This window comes from Phoenix dactylifera, chromosome 1, assembly GCF_051530095.1.
Source record: "Phoenix dactylifera cultivar Ajwa chromosome 1, Ajwa_hap1_PhDact_Kaust_v1.1, whole genome shotgun sequence".
Classification (NCBI taxonomy): domain Eukaryota; kingdom Viridiplantae; phylum Streptophyta; class Magnoliopsida; order Arecales; family Arecaceae; genus Phoenix; species Phoenix dactylifera.
This window is the reverse complement of record NC_143190.1, coordinates 56,823,826-56,843,773: the sequence shown is the minus strand read 5'-3', so window position 1 is coordinate 56,843,773 and position 19,948 is coordinate 56,823,826. Positions and strand designations below refer to the sequence as shown.

Sequence of the window (19,948 nt, the reverse complement as noted above, 5' to 3'; positions counted from 1 at the left end):
CCTCCCTACAACATGGGCAACATTAGCTATTGTCCCATTTGCTGTGTATAGGAGATATCCAATGATTTGAAAATATCTAGTTTAGTCAATGGGTTCATCTAGTTTGATGATGATAAAGGAAGAGAGTTAGTTAAGCCTTAAATCTTATAACTCTTGAAGAATTTGCATTAGGTCAATTAGGTTTTTCAGAGGAGATCTTGGAAACAATTTAAATAAAGTAATAAAAATGCAATAAAATGTTTTAAAATAAAGAGAAACAATTTTGATACCCAAATTACTAAAGTTAGACTTCTGCACAGCTCAGGGTAGCTGAAATGATTGATTTTAATTTGAAGACCTATTTTAAAAGTTTTTGCACTATTTCTAGAGCAATATATTTCAAAAATTTTATTTGAAAAGCTGAATTAATTTTTTTTGCATAAATTTAGATCAATGGAATTTTGTGGTTTTCTGGAAAAAAAGCTAGGAAAATTTTCCAATAATCTTTAAAATAGTAGAAACTCTACGACTAAAAATTATACTAGACTTCAAAGCAATGAAATATTAGCAATTACTTAGATATACAAAATTCATCCTTTGATTGTCAAAAATTATATGAAAAAATTGCTAACATTTTGTAATTGTATTTTTCAAGATAATATCATACAAATAAATAATTTTAAAAATATAAATAATGAAGAAAAATGTAGAAGAATTGGAGAGGCATGCTTGGAATGAGGTGTGTAAAAACACTGCCTTTAGAACAAATTTTCACCCCATACCTACAGGATCGTTCTCAAGATACAATATACTCGACTTAACCCAAAGCCTTTTGTCATGAGTATGATCGCGTGGAGGTGTAACCTAAAGGGCTCCTTTAGTTGCTTGGGGAGGAATGGAGAGTAGAGAAAAAAACTGAAAGGAAATATGAAAATTTAGAAAGGAGAAAGGAGTGCTTGGAATAGTAGACCAACTCTTGCATAAGGCATGATGTGTTCTGTATTGGAGGCATTGGAGCAACAACTATTAATATGGACATCCTCCATATAGACCATTAATAAGGGCATTAACAGTGTACTGTGAAATTAATCTAGACATCTGTCAAAATCTTTGAAATTTGCAAAGCTAACATTGCATATTTTAGAAATTGATCTGGTAGAGCATGTAAGGCTGGGGCAAACAAGCACATGGTCCCCAGTCCAAAATCCATATGGCCAAATTGGGCCTGGATCTTCAACCCTAATAAATGCAAGTGTATTTGTCGATAAGGGATCTAAAAATTTGACCCTCTGAAATTAAAAAGCAATAAAAATTTAGATTTTTTTATATGAATATCCTTCTAAATATTAAATTTTAAATAAATACACTCATAATATATATATATATATATATATATATATATATATATATATATATATATATATATATATATATATATATATATATATCCTTGTAAAATACTTGTTTTGTTATTCTACCTATTTTTTATCTTTGTTTTCGCATATGTATCCATACTATCTAACACCGTTAAAAAATTAACGATTTCAAATTAAAATGACTATAATCCCCTTATTGGATAGATGTGCAAAAAGGAAAATCTATAAGATGATCACGATGGAAGGCAAAAAAGTAATTTAAAATTTTATTTTATTTTTAATTAGAATAAATATAGTTTTTATTAATGTTGTAGAACTGTTATATTAGGAGTATTTGTTTTTGATATAGAAATAAATATAAATTTTAAGAAAATATTTATGCAAATTTGAATTTTTAATAGGGTATTCATACACAAAAAAAAAAAAAAACTCTAAAAATTTCTGCATTACCAAGCAAAAAGAGAAGACTGATTGTAATAGGATGCATGTCCTGCATTCAATACATGACCGAACCAACCGCTACAAATATAGGTGATGGTTGAACGAATTTTAACAAGATTATGATGGATCCCAAACTGAACTATTATTCGGTTATTCAAGCCTTATAAAGTGTCCAGGCTTCGTCCAGTTATCGAGCGGAGCCCGAGCTCTCCATTACAACCTGGTTCATTCGAAGCCCCGTGCACGGAAACAATCGAAGTCCGTAAAGTCCTAATTCCAAATTGCTCTCCAGGCTCGATGCAGTTTCTGGGCCCAAAGTCCACCAGTCCAAAAATATAAGTTCCGCTCCTTGCGTTATTCCAGAGCAAGGGTTTTTCAGGGTTCGCTTCTTCTCGCTGCTCTCGCGCCGCCTCCGCCCCCCCGGATCTCGTCGTCAGAGCGAAGAAGGGAAAAATAATGGCGGAGAAGGCCGTGACGATCAGAACTCGGAAGTTCATGACGAATCGTCTTCTCTCCCGCAAGCAATTCGTGAGCCCAGAAACCCTTGATCTCTTCCTGCCTTCTGATCTCGTGTAGCAAAACCCTAACTCCAAAATTCGCTTATTTGCTTGTAGGTCATCGATGTCCTTCACCCTGGAAGAGCTAATGTCTCCAAGGTACCATCTTTCTTCATTTCCAGTTGTTTTTTCTTTCCCGTTTTATGGAAATTTGGGGGGAACGGAAGTTAAATCGCTTTTATTGTAGAGTTTTGTTGAAGTTTAGCTGTTGATTTTTTGAAGGCGGAGTTGAAGGAGAAGTTGGCGAACCTTTACGAGGTGAAGGATCCGAACTCGATCTTTGTTTTCAAGTTCCGGACTCACTTTGGAGGGGGAAAATCTACCGGTTTTGGGTTGATTTACGACTCGGTGGATAGCGCCAAGAAGTATGAGCCCAAGTATCGGCTCATCAGGGTGTGTTTCCATCCCAATCTCTCCTTACTTGACATAGTTTTCCTGCATTTTATTTGTATTTGTCTGATGGGATTCGTACATCAGTTTTTATTTCTAGAAGTATGGTGTGGAAATTTTTAGTTCTGATTGCTATGTCTGACTGGATCTTTGGTCTATATCTTGACCTTGTGTGTTCTGTATCTGTAGTTGAATTTCAGTGGCACAAATTGTTAATGCGGCTTATGTTTGTGGTATCGTTAAATAAAACATAATCTCTGTGTGTTATGTAGTGGCTGTTGCAATCTGGTTTACATGTAATTGACTCTTCTATTTTTATTTGATAGTTACTTCTGCTCCTGTGTATCCATGTTGGTTGTAATGTGTGTTCATGAAAGCAATTCTATTACTGCTATTTTTCTTCTTTTTCTATAAATTTCTTCTGAGCTGTTTTGAGTGTCTTTTCATTGTGGAGACAAAATTGTTCATAGCTGAAATGTCCTTAAGTATATCATTGTTTAAACAAAAGTAGGGTATTTTATAATTCATAATGCTACTTCACCTGCACTTGGTGCTATTTTTGCACATTCAAGTCAATTTACTAGCTGTTAATGACTTACAATTTGAGGCTTCTTGCTTGTTGCTATGGTACTATATGTTGGCATCACTAAATTTATGCCCCTATAGATGTTTCAATACATAATTCCTCTTTAATGAGAATAGTTATTGCAATCGCATTTGGCTTTTTGAGTTATTTCAATCAGTATTAGTCAAAAAGTCAAAATGAGAGGATGGTCCATTTTTTGTTTTACTGTCTGTTCGGAAATAATAAGGAGAAGAGAAAAGAAGAGGAAGGAGGGAAGACGAGAGTAAAGAAACAAAAATGTGTCTCTCTCCTTCTTAGGACGTATAAAGGAGGGAGGGAGGTGGAGGGGGGAGAGAGGAAACGAGGTTAACCCTGTTTGGTTAGCTACTTAGCTGTTGATAGAGAAGAGAAATTGCTAATTTCTCTATCTCAATCATGTGGGCAAAATTCAAAGTTAAAACATTGAAGGGGAAGAGTTCATTCATTTTCTCTTCATATCTACCCACTTTTGGTGAGAAGCCATAAGCAGGTAATTGCTGTCCTCATTTTCTCTTATCTTCTCTCCATTTCTGTCCTCATTTCTGTTATCCAAACAGGGAGTTCAGTCTTCTCCATCTCTTCTCCCCAAATGTCAATCTACGGACTGTTAGAATATATCAACCAAGCACTTTCTCCATCTCTTCTCTCCAAATTTGTCTTCATGGTTTGATACTATCAGAGGAGTTTACTGCTGCCCATTTTTTTTCAAATATTGTAGTTTCTCAGAAAAATTCTATGCTATCAGAGAATGGGTGTATTCTTACTCCAAAAAAAGAGTGTGGACGTATCTATGGTTGTGCACATACAAGTTAATTAAATCAAATAATCTGTGGCACACAGTGCAATTATTTAAGCACACTTTGTTAGTCTTGTTTACATGGTTGGTAGAAGGAAATGCCAATGAAGACATGTAAAATCAAATAGGAGGTCAAGAAATATGGAGAACTTTGTTCCAAGGTGTTATACAGTGAAAATTTGACTTGCAGGGTGAACTAAAACCTGACAACATATGGTGCCAGAATGATGCCTAGATCTTCAATGTCATCCAAGTCTTCGAGATTTCTGCCATTCTTGTGCTTTTCTTATCTGATGTTACTCTTCTTCAAGATTGACCGCATGCAAAGTAGTAAACAAGCCCAACATTTTTCTTTCACCTTTACTATGATGAATGTGCTCACTTCCAGTTAAAAGTAGATTGTCACTTTAACCGAGAAAAGGCACATTCTGAAGCCTTTGTGCTTTCGTAAATGGGGTGCTAAAATTTTGTTGGCTTTCTAACATGACTAAACTTTTAACCCGCACGAAATAAGACAGGAATACCATTGAACCCCTGACCTTTCTAGTAGGAAATGTTTCAGGTGACAAATTATATCATCCTGGCTTCTGGATATCCTGTTATTATGATAGCAATTCGTGTGGATTACTATAATCATTACAATAATTCCAGTTTGATGTTTCTGCTTGCTATCGTTTGGGGACAATATGGGCATTGATAGTTTTTGAGAAATCCTCTAAATGTTCACTTTGCATGCACAGTTCCTTCTCTTTGTAACTTGGAAGAATCCTTTGGGTATATGACATGAATAGGGATGTTGGAATTGTATTTCCAAGTTGATAGTTAGCCTTTTGGTGTCTATGGATACACAAGGTGGTTTGATGGTTGGTTTCAATATTGTCTAAACAGTGATGTAAACTGATATGTTAGATGTCCAAACAGTGTGAATCAAATTTTCTGTGTCACTTCATTGGTAGATGCCCAGTTCTGTTTCTCGTTTGTTTGTTCTTGTAAGTGTTTATATGGTGTTGAACTTATTACTGACAAACCCACTTCCCTTCTACTATCTCACTGGTAACTTACTGTATAAAAAGTTAATATATTCAAGTTTATTTTCTCTTATGCCTGTTTCAATGAGGTCAATGCTTCGATGGGTTCATTTTAAGATTGGTGCACATGGTGTCTCTTTTTCTTGATGCTTCTTATGTTAATTGAAAAATGATAATGTTTTGGCAGAATGGGCTCGCCACAAAGGTTGAGAAGTCGAGGAAGCAAATGAAGGAAAGGAAAAACAGAGCAAAGAAAATCCGAGGTGTCAACAAGGTGAGGCAGGAACCACTTGTATTATGATTTTTTCCCTTCGTATGAGAAATGTCTAATCTCGGAACTATTTTCTGCCACTTGTGACTCTCAATTAGATGGTTGCTTTCCAATTTAGACTAGACAATTTGTGGCAGTTGCCAAAGTAACTGTAGGTAATAGAGTGAGGTGTGCATTGCATAATAAGACCTTTGTGTGGAGCTCCTCTACTTTTTTTTGACAGTCAAAGGAGAGGAGGGTGCTATAGTTACCAAGATTTGCCATACTAAAATGTACTGTCCTATATCGGGCATACCATACCATATTGGTATCAAACTGATGCTCAATGTGGGGGTGTACAGACTTTTAGTACACCAAACTGACCTATATTAATATGGTACCAACATGGTATTGATATGGGTCCGGAAATTGGTATTGCAAATCTTGATAGTTACCATCTTAATAATTGAAGTGTAACATTTTAAATCCAACATCATTAAAGGTGCTTATCCTTCTAGCAAATGCCATCCTTTATATCCCCGTTGAACTGCTCTTGAATTGGTTGTGGCACTTCGAAGCCCTTCACCCTCTAGGCTTGTTGTACCACCGCTAGACATGTTAAAATTCTTAGGTGCTGAGTAAATCTCTCTCTGGGTGCTGACTACTTTTATTATTTTCAGACCAAAGCTGGAGATGCTGCTAAGGCTGGGAAGAAGAAGTGAATGGATTCTTCACTTGTTTTTATTGCATTGCCATCTTGTGTTTGTGACTTGGTAGAATTAAAATTTTAGAGGTTATTAATTTTGCTGATTTTGGAATTTGAGTTTGGTTGGAGTCTCGTAAGTATGCAGTGGATTAGCAAAATTCAAACTCTATTAAGTAACCTTTGACATCTGTTCAGGTTAAGTTTTTTCAAAGATGCTCTACATGTTTTGGTCCAAACCGGTTATTCCAAGTATTGTTGTCACTACATTCTTTTCTGTAAGTTCCTACAACTTGTGCTGTTGAGGTTGCTGAATGGGTCTTCTAGCAAAAAAAAAATAAAAATAAAGCAGCAGCTGGGGTGAGTCAGGCTCCATCAGCGGTTTGTGGTTTAGATTCGCCTTTATGATCACTAACACTGTGATTATGCTCTGAAAAGTTTAATTGGGAAAAGAAAATCGTGCCCTAGAAGGCAGTCTGGTTATTTGGTTTTCTTGCCCTGCAAAAAGAAATCATGCAATCACTTTCACAATTTCACCTATCACATTGATCCGTGTCCTCCAAGAAAAAAAAAATCTGTGATTATTGAACAGGAGCCCCGTCTGACAAAAAGGTTAAAAAAACGCAGCGTCACTTTGAGATCATTTGACCGAGCGCCTCAGAGCGGTGTTTTCTGTGAACATTATGGTCATGAACGCTGAACTCTGGTCTCTTGAGTTCTAGATTCATGGTTCAACTGTGGGTTGAGTGATTTTTGTTTTTGTATTCTTCGTCTCAAGGTTCATCCTTCCATCTCGATCTCTAGTCTACTACCTTCACTCCTAGAAAAGGTGATGGTGATAAAAAATGGAGAACTGCATGGGTTGGTGAATTTAACAAGTTTAGGGATATTTTAAGTTTTTCAGTGAGCTAGCGGATGATTGCTAGGGTGGTGGGGCTACTCGGGTTTCGATTCACTATCTTAAAGTTTACGGGCCGGAAGTACTCGATGACAGGAAAAAAATAAAAGAGTGGATGTTGCTTATTTACAAATTATAATCTTTTGCCGAATTGACTCAAGTTGGTTTTTATTCCTTTGAAGAGTCTTGGCCGTTAAAAAAGTGTCATTTTAGATGAACGTGACTTCAGAATTTAAAAGATTTTTCTAATTCTGTCACGAGACCTTCACATCTTGCGCTTGTGTTGAGTACATCTACTTCATATACGAGAAAGCAGGGAAAGATCGCGTACAGCAAGTATTAATGGCTGCGAACCTGAAACCATGATCCCTGTAACATCACTGGTGTTCTGCAATTTCTTGATTTGGAAGTGTAAATGAGTTGAGCTGAACTGAGTAATAGTTGTGTTTTTCTTTTTCAATTAACCGGATGGTATGTACTTGCTTAATATAAATAAATCCAATAGAGTCGGGAAATAAAATATTTCTAAACTAAACAAAAATGCTAGAAAAAAGTTGTCCATAAAATTTTACCAGTGTTTGACAACAAAAGTAGTCACTATGTCAGCTGCACTGTTTGCGTTTCGATAGACATGAATTATGGTAAACAATGTACAAGTATCGACGACTCTCCGAATGTTCAATAATATGGGATGATCAGTGGTAGATCTGGAGAGTTTCGAAATCCAATTCAATCGACCATTACTATTAAGTCGTCTTTAAGGAGCATATGATTAGCCTTCAAAGAAACAGTAGCATATCGCATCTCCTCCCAAGCAGCTTGCAACTCTGCCCCGAAATAGATGGGTCAAAAAGCTGTCTCCCACTCACTGAAATAAATTGAGAATTCGGACCTTTGATCACAGAACATGCACCTCCTCTATAGGCTCTATCACTGATACTACCATCAAAATTAACCTTTATGAAGCTTGGGGGTGGGGGCTCCTAGATAATGAATACCGTTCTGGTGAGAGATAATGATGTGGGGGAGTCCAAGTATGATGTGGGGGAGTCCAAGTGTCCGTATCAGCCTCTTCACTCTGAATCACTTCAGTAGCTTGCATGAAAGCTGTTTCTAGTTAGAATCTTGATGAAGAAGATAATTTTTCAAAGATTCATTTATTCCTTGTAAGCCACATATGAAAGGCAACATAAGCAGAGTAGATGCAATCTGTCCTGCTTTCAGGTTTATAACCATATATTTTCGGATGCTGTAAAAAAACCTCCAATGCGGATGGTGATGCGTAAAATACAGCTGGGACATTGGATAATTGCCAAACCTACGGTGCCTTTGGGCATTGAAAAAGAACACAGAGTCGTAGACTCCTCCACATTTGGGCAAAGGTCACAATTAGATGCAACATTTAACCCCTTATGCATCAACACTCCACCACAGGGGTGCACGCCCAGCTTCCATATCCAAGCACTATCCTTTCTACCATCGAGGACATTCCTAAATAATTTATAGATATCCTTGGCCCTGACTTTAGATGTACATGATATCCGCCATACCAATCTATCCGGCAAATCACCATCACAAATAGACTTTTTCACTTCTTCAATTTTCCTAAAGATATTTGCCCACACAATCCCGATCCCATTTCCACAGTATGCGCTTGGTGATTTCAAGTTTTTGAGTAACTTGATACATATCATCCCCCTTGACAAGAACTCTCTAGGTGGTCTTCACAACATTATAAGATTGAGGATAGAAAATTCAAATTTTCTCAAACTAAATGGGGAGCGACACTGAATAGCAATAATAGTAGAAACCATAATAGCACAATGATCCGAGGCAATGCAAGAAAGGTAGCACACCTGATAATTAGAAAATCATTGAGTCCAATTTGTAGTAGCTAAGGCCTCAATTTTTTTTTACACTCTGGCCTGTCCCAGCCGGTTGTTGCACCATATGAATCTAGGGCCACTAAATCTGTGGTCAAGCAACTCATTAATACTAATAAAATTCTAGAACTCTCTCATCCTTTGGGCCCTCAATGCAATTAAAGCCTCTAGCCACAATACAAAAGAGTCCCTACTATATCTCATCCCATAAAACCCTCCATCGTCTATAATCTGTACTCGCATAGCCTGTAGATAGAATAGAGATAACACACACCACTTGCTGGTTATTCAGTAATAGTTGTTTAGGCTTGGCTCATTTGAGCTGAGTTTGATGGACTATGATTATGATTGTCTCATTTATCAATAAAATTTAGAATGGCCGAGCTTTTTATTTAGCCAAGTAGAATTTTTATGTATTTTCTCTTTTCCAATTTAAGATGTTTAGACTCAGCTCTTTTATAAGCCTTTTTCAATAAGCCAAGTCTTTTTTTTTAATAAAAAAGAGCCAAGTTTTTAAAATGCTTGGGTTTCACTTTTCCTAATCCAACGAAGCTCAAAAGAGTCTATTAAAGAGTCAAGCCAGCATTATAAAAAAATAAAATAAAAATAAAAACAAAACGAAGAAGCCCGGATATACTTTGTCTTGTTATTATGAAGTGATGCTTCTTATGGTGGGTTGTAGAGTTATCTGCCCATAAATATTGGAAAAGGTGGATTACCCGGAAACCGTTTGAAACTCCCACCTCTCCCTTGCTACCGATAGGGATGGAAATAAGCCTGGGTAGCCTCGAGGCCCGTCAGGCTGGACTGGTTTTGGATCGGGTCTTGAGCAGAACCAAAACTATTCGGATCGGGCTTGGACCTTAAAAATAGGGCCAGAATAAATTTCAGGCTACACTCGAGCAGATGCTTGGCCCAACCCATCCTGTCTGGAGCTCGAGCTCAACTTTTGGCTCGATGCTCATGCTCTGAACTCAACCAGGTCCTAAGCCGAATTTGATATTCTACAGGAGCCCCTAGGGTTAGCCCGAGCATCTTGGGCCACTTTGGAAATAATTATCAGGCCAATTCGGGCCGAACCTAGCCTTTCAACCTAAACAAGCTTACTTAGATTAGGCCCGATAGGCCTTCAAACCAAGCCTGGGCTCAAGCTGAAAATTTTTCAGGTTGGCCTTGGGCAAGTGCGCTGCCTAGCCTAGCCCGATTCTAGGCACCTCACCACACATGCGTAATAAAGAAAAATAAAATAAAATTGACTTTTGTTGAAAGTTTTTTTCTTAAAATTATATTTATGTTTGCATAGGCATGGCATCGCACGTGATCATTAGTATGAATTATTTTGTCGAAGGAAGCATGACTCAGGAACCATTGAATCAACTCTTCAGCGCCCTCAAGGTAGGTATGGTTCAGAGGATGCATTACATCTTGTACGCGTAAATTACTTTGGTAGTGTTCGATAACATAAATGGGATCTCCAAAATGATCTTAGATCACTAATGATCTTTATCTCGAAATAACACGATCTCCAACAGAGCCGATCATGAGCCAGAACTGGTCATAGAAAATATCAATTTTTAAATATATCTAGACCAAAGCCAGACTAAAAATGAGGTTTAGTCCATGATTAGTTCTAATATGCTATGATCTAAAATCATCACATTTGGTATATTACATTCTATTGATTATAGATCCGCATGTAACCATGTGTAACATGTCCAGTATTCCATGAGAATCCAACATTTTTGACTATATAATACCAAAACTACCCCTAATATATTCTATAAATATATTTATTAATCTTATAAAATATATTATAATAAATTTAATATTAGTTATATATTAACTAACAATATCTTTTATGAAAAATATTTTTTTATTAATTCTATGAAGATATATTAATTATTATTAATGGATTATTATTTCTATTTATACTTATAATGTATTATTATTTTAATACAAAATTTTATTTTGATTAGAAAAATAATAAAAAGAGAAGTAATATATTAAATAAATTTATAAATATAAATAGGAAATATAATAATATACTTATATTATAATTTAAAAAATTTAAAAACAAATTTTTATTTCTAGATCAAATGATTGTTTAAAAAATTAAAATAATTTGTTCTGCGTGATATTACCTGGAAACATCGTTGGAAAGCATATCCCAGGTCCTTCGCGATCAAAGACGGAGACTGAGATCGTTAATGGCCCAATGTCCCTTTGGTGGATCTTTAGCGTGCTCGCCTTGCCATCTTCAACCCAATCTCAGGCTCTCAGGTGGATAAACCCTCCGAGACCGCATGGACCTCCCCTGTATCGCGACACGAGGCTCCTCTCTTTCCCTCCATGGGCCCGTGCTGTCACGACCACATTGATCGCTCCAATTTACACGCAGACACCCCCCCCCCCCCCCCCCCCCCCCCCCACCGAAAGCGATCTCGCCCTGTCACTCTCCTCCACTCGACACGTATCCCCGCATGACCTAAATTGATGCTCTCGCGCGAAGCGGCATCAATTACGCCATCGGGTCTACTGATGTCATCTTCCCACGTGTCATCCCTCCGTTGGTTTCGGTCTCCCCTCACGACCCCTTTTATCCTGAAACCCCTCCACCTTCCTCTTCTCTGCTCTCCGCTCCTCCCCACCCATCTCTCCGCCATGGAGTCCGATCCCACTGATCCTGATCCCAGCGCCGCTGCCTTCATCCTCGGATCCGACGACGGCATCAGCAGCGCCGCCAGCTCCGGCGAGATACCCGCTCTTCCGGGTGCCCTGGCGGCCCCGGCGGCGGCGCCGGATGAAGTGGCCGCCAGTGCGGCGGAGGTGGAGGCGAGGGGGAGGCGGAGGTGCGTGGGGAGGAGGGGGGCGGAGATGTGGGGCGCGGCGGCGACGGTGGGGAGGCGGGGGGAGATGGAGGACGCCGTGGCGGTGATGCCGGAGTTCATGGATCTCAGGTGCGAGGAGGTGGGCGGGTGCGAGGCGGCCCCGGGCTCGGGCAGGATCTCGCACGTGCGGTTCTTCGGTGTGTACGATGGGCATGGAGGCTGCCAGGTACGTTGACTTGCCGCTTTTATTTATTTATCTTTTTTTGTATAAGTGACTTGCCGTCTTCGCGAACTCTCGTACGGTGTACCCCACATAAAAAATGGAAAAGAAAATTATAATGACACTGACTTTGGACGCATCCCAACTTTAAAATGTTGCAAATCGAGTCTTCAAATTTCTATCATTCCCAAATGATTCTCCGGCTTCACAACCAGAGGCTATTAGCCTGCCATTATAGATAACCCAAGTCCCCCTACCTTCTTCAAACATTTACAAATATCTTTTGATGGTGCGGATGAATGGAGTTCAAAACACTTCAGAACTGCGCGCTGAATGATCTTTAACTGAGAGTGCTTTGAGATCTGTGCAGAAGGATAGAGGAAGGATTTTGGAGTGCTTTAAGACCTATACAATGGGTTATCCTTAACATGGGCTATATAATAAGCATGCTTTGAGATCTGTGCAAGAGACGAATGAAGGGGTTTGGAGTGCTTTGAGATTTATGTCGTGGATGGTCCTTACCTATGGATTATATATTGTAACAATATAGGAACTCACTCAAAAAGGCTAACTATTTTTTTAGGTTTCTTAGTTCCGTATAAGTATTCAAGATCTTCTCGGCGATTAATTGATATGGAACTAAACATACATGTCCGCACGGGTTCTCATATATATTAAAGATATTTTTACATTTATGCAGGTGGATGAATGAAGCGGTTCATAGTACTTTAAGATTTGTGTTGCGAATGATTCTTAGCTATGAGTCATATACTAAAGATGCTTAGAGATCTATGCAAGCGGATGAATGAAGGAGTTCATAGTACTTTGAGATCTGTGCATTGGATGATTTTTAACTATGAGCTATATACTAAAAATGCATTGAGATCTATTTCACACGAAAGATTCTTTGGTACTCTACCCATTCACTATATATCAAGGGTATTTTGTCGTACAAGTGCTTGATGCTATAGTGTGATCATCATGTGCCAACACTCTATTAACGGAAATAAATGGAAGGGCCACTTTTAGAACAATTTGAAAATTTGAAGGGTTGGTTTGAAACTTTTTAAAGTTTAGGAGCTGTCTTTAGGACATGTTCTAAGTGTCACTATAATTTTCTCAAAAATCAAATATGAGTGAAAGGGCAACCATAACTATCAGCAAGAAAGAAGATAAGCAAAAGGGTGGGGGAAGCTATTGTAGCTGAGATCTTTTGGTGGCTATTATGAACTCGTTAGCCAGAGAAATAACTTTCCACCAGAAAAATTTAACCTGAGGAGCTAGAAGTTGTTGCCACCGTAAAGAACAAAACGGATTAATTTGGTCAGCATCATAATTGCAGATTAATCTATACATGTCCTTGAGAGAGACTTTATATCTTCTGTTTGGGTCCCAACAAGTCTGATCCTGCAACTGCTTCTACGAATAGGAGTTTTTTTTGAGAAGTCTATGCACAACATCTGAATGAAACAGAGAGAACAATTTATGGAGACATCATGTCCTCTCTGAAGTAATAATATGAGCCACAGTAAGAGTGTCATCATAATTATAAAGGAAGCTTATAAAGATTGATATCCCTACCTGAACTGATAACCCATGTAGATTCTTCTTTAACAGAGGAAGCTTCATTGCGTATAGGCTTCCAAAGATTTGTGAGCACTTATTGTTGAGTTTATAGCCATCCCAGGTTTCATCGTATCTGTACCAAGCTATAATGACTTTGCTCTGAAGTATCTGCAGCCAAGAATAAGCCGACCGGCAGCCTTAGCCAAAAGAGCTGTCCTTCCAACTCTAACCAAGGCCACCATAGCATTTAGGTTTGCACGTCATTCCACCCAACAAAATGAAGCTTTCTCTCATCAGCTGTCTGACCCCATAAGGCTCTGTATGATCCCTTTTCTAATTTGTCAATTCCCTTTAATGTAGCAGAGCAACTTATCATGGTGTATATAGCAGTGGAGAAGAGGACTGATTGTAGCAGAATAGACCTACCAGAAAGAGATGATTCCTCCATTTGCAACTGTCTAACCTTATCTGTGTCTGCAATGTAGTCTAGAGCCTGATAAGGGGTGCCCAGATAGAACCAGACTCCCCTCTTTTGGAGGAATCCTGAGAAGACTAATGATCTCCTGTTTAACTGTAACTGGAGTGGAAGGACTCAATCTCATATGAGATTCTGCCAGATGAACAAGATGACCAGAGGACAAGCACTCTTCCACAAGCTGTTTGAGCCTTTGTCAGCAAGTCCCCTCCCTGTATGAAGTTACTACGCCATTCCTCAATGGCAAGTATTTGGCCAGTTACAACCCAAGCTCCTTTCTGCAAGACTAGCTCATTTTCGTCCTCTTGAAATTTGAATAACAGATAACCCTGGGAGAGAGGAAGCGTCAAAAAAATCTCTTCCCAAATCCCAAGTTTCACTGTTTCTTCAATGCTTGGATAGCAAGATCAAATGATATTCCTCCTCCCAAGCCGGCAGGCTCTTCATCATCAGAAAAAGAAATTGAAGACGTAAAATTCTCCTGCAATCTATCAGCTGCCTCCTCCATGATCCTATGCATCGCCCACTTGCACCGTTGAGCTCCTTGTTTGACGAAACAGAGGATTTGGGTGACGACACCCCAATGCAGGACCGTCAATCTCGTTCGCTCGAGAACTCGAAATTTCCACGGGGAAGCTCCTCAAGATGTTTAATTCTTTTTGCACTAGGATGGTGGGAGCAAATGTAGAATTAAACTCAGCTCTCCTGTATCAAAATAAAAGACTTCATCAGCTCAGCCAGTTAACACCCTCTAACCAAAATGTTTAATTGATGAATCCAATTGTTCGGTAAGGAGTCCAAAATATATTTTATGCAATGGACCTCATGTTGATGTTTAAAAAACAGAACCCGTCTTATGACCCCGGTGCTTAAATTGTTTGCAAAGAACAGTTAGGATCTTTTAACAAATATGGATCTAATTGAAATTATAAGCTAGTAATATTCTTTGCCATCACTTCCAAGCTTAACCCTCATGCCACCAGCTCTATTAAACTCAGGAGAAGATTTTTGTAGTTATCTCATGGAATGAACAGTTGCAGTTGTATATTGTGGAATATTAAACTTGCAAGATCACTCAATGTTTCTGCTTTTCTTCTTAACTGCAGATGATTGATGTTATTTTACTACATTTCTTTGGTGAAATCCAGGTGGCTGATTATTGTGCAAAACGGATTCATGAGGTTGTGGCAGAAGAGTGGGAGAGATTAAATGATGGACAAGGGTGGCAGAGGAGGTGGGAGATGGCATTTTGTGATGGCTTTGAGAGGGTTGATAATGAGGTCATAGCAGAGGCTGTAGCCCCAGATATAGTTGGATCAACTGCTGTAGTGGTTCTCGTGTCGGGATGTCAAATTATATCTTCTAATTGTGGTGACTCGAGGGCAATTCTTTGTCGTGGAAATCAAGCCATCCAGCTAACTGTTGATCATAAGGTTCCAGTAATGAACTTTTCCTGTCAACATAAGTTATCTTATATTTCCCTACACAAACAGATTTCACTGTCTCCATTTTTGTTGTTATTTAATGCACTTTCTCTGTGTTTCACTGTCCAGTGAACACCATCTCTTGGATGAAATGAGCTCAATAAGTCACAGTAACTGTGAGATCAAAGTTTCATCAGATCGCTTCCTTCAGATGGCTGATAAGTAGAATGAATTTCCATAGATGTCATTTTGTCTGCAAACAGTTATTAATTCATGTGATTTACTGAAAAATAAGCTTGATTGATATGACTAAACATTTGAGGGATCAGCATCTTTTGTTTAATGTTACACTTAAGCATACTCAGCTCCATCTGAGCAATGACATCCCGCTGGAAGTGGATGCCTTTTGTAGATTTATCTGAGCAATGTCATATCATTCTCTGTACCCTAGAGACAGCAAGACATTACCGCTTGTCATGAATGATGTTTCCACTTTCCCTTGTTTATACTGTTGTTTTTTTCTTGGATCAAGAGTTACTCTTATCTGTCAAAAACACATTGTCAAGAAATACTGTTGTTTCTGATTTGCTAAGTAGATGAATGTGGATCTCCTGACTATCTTGGAAATCAAAATCATGAGCACTGATTTGTTGATATCTCCCTCCTGGGTGACACCACCTGGGAAGGGACAATAGTGGGGTGCCTCCATCATGGCACAATCATGAGCACTGAGATCCTTCTCAATATTTGTTTTAATGTCTGACGTTTGTTCTTTTAAGAATTTCTAGCTATTAGAGCTCTTGCAACCTCTTCTTTCCCTCCCAATAGGCCTTGGGTCATTTGGTTGACACCCGTCTCATTAGCACATGCACCAGGGAGAGATTCCAGGTTTGGACCTGAATGGTGGCATTCCTACCATCACTCAGAGAAAAACAAGGAGATGTCAAGACCCGCTAGGAGAACTATCATAATAATTCGTAATTATTAATTCTGGTTCTGCAGCCAATGAGTTTGATATGAATGTACAATCATTTTTTCTTCTCTGGCACTCCCGTAGGCAGGTGTAAAGAATATGATCAATCCCCACTTTTATGAGCCATTTTCTCATTTGAGTCAAAGTACTTCTGCCCTTAGAGTGCTGCTTTAATTTTTTTTTCTTGGTGTATGAGCATTCGTCATTATGTATAATAATATTTAACTTCTATAGCTTGTGATTTGTTTATAATGCTAATTTCTATTGGACTTTGGTTGGATCGTAATCATGTTTGAATGCTGACTACTATGTTAAGGTTTTATTATCAAGGTGATATGTTTTATTTTGGCTTTATATGCTTGAACTCCCTTGTGGAATGAGTTGGTCAACTCTTGCCAAGGAATAACTCTGCTACTTGCTCTGCATCTGTGAGGGTGTACCTTGGCATAACGGTAAGTTTGCTCCATTATGTTCTAGAGTCACGGTTTTCAAACTCAGAAACAGACTCTCCGTATGCTGGGGCGAGATTGCGTACATCTAACTCTTCTCTGACCCTATAATGGTGGAAGTCTTATGCACTAGGCTGCTTTCTTAGTTGCCCTGCATCTGTGGTTGCCTGATTTCACTGAATTGTACATTTATATGATTACTTCATCTGAAAATGCTTAGCAGTCCAGAGAATCGTACATCAAATGGATCATCGGACTGGTCTGATTTATAATATAGGGCTATCCAAAAGATTGCTTGTCTCAAATGATGTCAGTCTATTAATATACTCAACAATGATCATAGAGATTTCATCGGCCTTATATTTCTTCCTCAAAGATGTGTATATCTCCATCATGCTATTTCCAACTTCCTATGCTCCCTTTTTTATTTCTTACAGTGTTTCATAACAGCCTGATATAGCGGATGAACTCGCGAGGATTGAAAATGGAGGAGGAAGAGTCATAAACTGGAATGGGCCTCGGGTATTGGGAGTTCTTGCCATGTCCAGAGCCATAGGTTTGTACTCTTTTCCTCTTTGCTTTATGTTTTTTCCCCCTCTGTTTTGGTCATTTAACTTTTTAGTGCCTATTGATTCTTGCATTGCATCCAAGTTCTATACAAATCTCATCAATAATGCTAGAAGAAAGCCGCTAATCTGTCATTTAGCTTACAGATATAGCAATCTTGGTTGTTGTATTGTCAGAACATTTGTGATTGGCACGGTTTAAACTAGTTGCTATTTAGTTACCATAAATTGTAAGTATTGAGTATTCAAACTGTTGACAACCTTTTCTTTGTGGTTTGCTGACTTACCATGATCAGCAGCAGTCAGTTTGCATTTGATCGTTGTAAATTGTTCCAATCCCCAAGTAAGCCAGGCACGCACATTAAAAAGGTTGATTTTGCTCTAGGGGCCATGAAACTGATTTACAGCAGGCCCGGGCCAGTTGCGAACTTATCAACACAGTATGTCAATTTAGTTGGTTAATTTTATGACCTTCAACTGCATTGGTAAATTTGCTGCACCAGAGGTTATATTCCTGGTGTGCAATCCATATGGGCCCTTACTTAACCTCCATCTCATCTATGTTGGTTTCCTAATGATAAGTACACCATAGAGCTTACAGTCTCCTAGCTAATTTGCAGAAGAAATTCTGGATTTCAGGTGATCGGTATATGAGACCTCACATAATTCCTGTACCAGAAGTCAGTTTTATGCCTCGAAGTGAAGATGATGAGTGCTTGATATTAGCAAGTGATGGACTTTGGGATGTGATGTCCAATGAAGAGGCCGGGGATGTGGCCTGTCGTCTTCTCAGGAGGCACCGCCGTAGTGGATTGGTGGACCAAGCATTGCCATCTCCTGCTCAGGCTGTTGCCGATCATCTCGTTAGAGTGGCTTATCATAATAACAGTTCCGATAACATCTCTGTAATTGTAGTGGACTTGAAATCCAGGAGCAGACGTAGGCTGAGACAGTGAGAGGAAGCTTTTCAGAAGTTGAGGCTCCAGACATCCTTTCCCGTTCATCCAGTAGCTGCATGGTCCAAGAATCATGCTGTTTAGTTTTCGGAATTCGGAAGCCAGGTTCTCTCCTGGAAGGCCATGAAGTTTCCAATTGAATGGCAACCTTTGCTTTTGATAGAATGAGAACATGATTTTATAAGAAATTGGTTTCCTCAAGCATCCGAATCATATGAATCTCAAGGATGTGCCTCTAGGCTGGCTCAGCAATTGCTAATGCTGTCCATCCTCAGGAAAAAGCATAGTAAAATTCTGGTTGCTGCTACCTATAGAAATATGAGAATGATGTCCCTGTCCCCAAGAGGATGGTCTTGGAGTTTATGCAGTGATGATACCTGATTCACCTGTTGCGACCACAGCCTCCAAAGCATTCTTCTATGAGGTGTGCAGAGATTTTCACTGGACTCCTGCTCTGTGGTTGTTCATCTGCCTTGTATGCAACAAAACTGCTCTTTTTTGTTGCTAGATTTTAGAAGTGACTCCTTGCCACCAATACAGGATCTGTGTTTGGAAAACCTTGACTCTGAGATTTTGGTTGGACAGCATGACTTGAATGCACACGTAAAGTTTGGCTGGGGCAGAACCCTGTTAGCGCATGGACTGTGACAACATTCTGCAATCGGTCCTCTGTTGGAGCAGGACTGAACAATATTGATGAAGCGTTTCTGCATCTGACCCAGAATTGGATTTTGCGGATACTCTAAATTGCCACATTCTTTTCTTTTCGGAACTATATGTACTGCGTAACAGACATCAGAAGCGTCGGAATCCAATGTCCGAATCCAATCTTGGGATCTGAAGCATTGGTGTTCCTTCAGATGTTTACAAGGTTTGTGACTCAGCCAAGCATCTTGCCACGGCCATCCGACTGACTCTCTGGAGGAGGTGGGCGCAAAATGCCTTCAGACGAGTAATTACCAAGTATCCACGTTTTGATTTGGAGATGCCTTGGGAATTTGGTCCGGTGGAATTCTGCTTGGTTGTCATAAAAGAAGTGGTCTATGATATGTAATACTGAATGCCATGTATTTAACTGAAAAATAGTTCTCCTAATCCAACATAAAGAGCAGCATATCGACAAGAAAGAGTTCTTGGCTTCTTGTTTGATGGTAAAAATATCATATGAAGCTCAAAAATTGCTCGCTTAGAATGATGTATTTTTAATGCCAAATAAATTAGCTATTGGCAAGGTTTTTATATTTCCTTGCGTAGGGTAAAGTAGATGTTCAACTTTCGTTGCAGCAATCAAATCCGCTAAAAAGAGGAGGCCTAAGTGTCCTTCAACAAAAGACATTCCAAGGGCTATCATACGGATCTTGAGCTTTAGATGGTTAGGTCTTCAAAAGATACAAGAGCACCTACTCTAATACTGTTTGTTGCTAAGATATGCAACCTAAGAGGGGGGCTTGGATTTTTCAAAAACTTTATCTAATAATGCAATGGAATAAGTGCTTGATAGAAGAATATAAACTTTAGCAGCAAACTAATAAATAAATAAACCGAAGATGAAAGCAAACAATAAATATACAAAATTTATAGTAGTT

At 38.8% G+C, this 19,948-nt stretch overlaps 2 protein-coding genes across 2 annotated transcripts; both read left to right on the top strand.

Moving 5' to 3' along the window:
- The first annotated feature begins 2,149 nt into the window (after nt 1–2,149).
- Nucleotides 2,150–6,391, top strand: LOC103721893 (small ribosomal subunit protein eS24z-like). The gene is made up of 5 exons (XM_008812270.3): nt 2,150–2,324; nt 2,411–2,452; nt 2,576–2,746; nt 5,359–5,445; nt 6,102–6,391. The coding sequence occupies exons 1-5, from the start codon at nt 2,253–2,255 to the stop codon at nt 6,141–6,143; spliced, it is 414 nt and encodes a 137-aa protein (XP_008810492.3). The 5' UTR covers nt 2,150–2,252; the 3' UTR covers nt 6,144–6,391.
- Nucleotides 6,392–11,516: 5,125 nt separating this feature from the next.
- On the top strand, nt 11,517–19,489 carry LOC103721892 (putative protein phosphatase 2C 6). The gene is made up of 4 exons (XM_008812269.5): nt 11,517–11,959; nt 15,143–15,427; nt 17,291–17,396; nt 18,046–19,489. The coding sequence occupies exons 1-4, from the start codon at nt 11,567–11,569 to the stop codon at nt 18,360–18,362; spliced, it is 1,101 nt and encodes a 366-aa protein (XP_008810491.3). The 5' UTR covers nt 11,517–11,566; the 3' UTR covers nt 18,363–19,489.
- The last annotated feature ends 459 nt before the right edge of the window (nt 19,490–19,948 follow it).

Excerpts from the sequence above, each read along its gene's own strand:
- LOC103721892 (XM_008812269.5), top strand. The coding sequence starts at position 11,567 with ATGGAGTCCGATCCCACTGATCCTGATCCCAGCGCCGCTGCCTTCATC. Across the intron at positions 11,960-15,142 it reads ATGGGCATGGAGGCTGCCAG|GTGGCTGATTATTGTGCAAA; the intron begins GTACGTTGACTT and ends GGTGAAATCCAG. Across the intron at positions 15,428-17,290 it reads AGCTAACTGTTGATCATAAG|CCTGATATAGCGGATGAACT; the intron begins GTTCCAGTAATG and ends GTTTCATAACAG.
- LOC103721893 (XM_008812270.3), top strand. The coding sequence starts at position 2,253 with ATGGCGGAGAAGGCCGTGACGATCAGAACTCGGAAGTTCATGACGAAT. Across the intron at positions 2,325-2,410 it reads TTCTCTCCCGCAAGCAATTC|GTCATCGATGTCCTTCACCC; the intron begins GTGAGCCCAGAA and ends ATTTGCTTGTAG. Across the intron at positions 5,446-6,101 it reads AAATCCGAGGTGTCAACAAG|ACCAAAGCTGGAGATGCTGC; the intron begins GTGAGGCAGGAA and ends TATTATTTTCAG.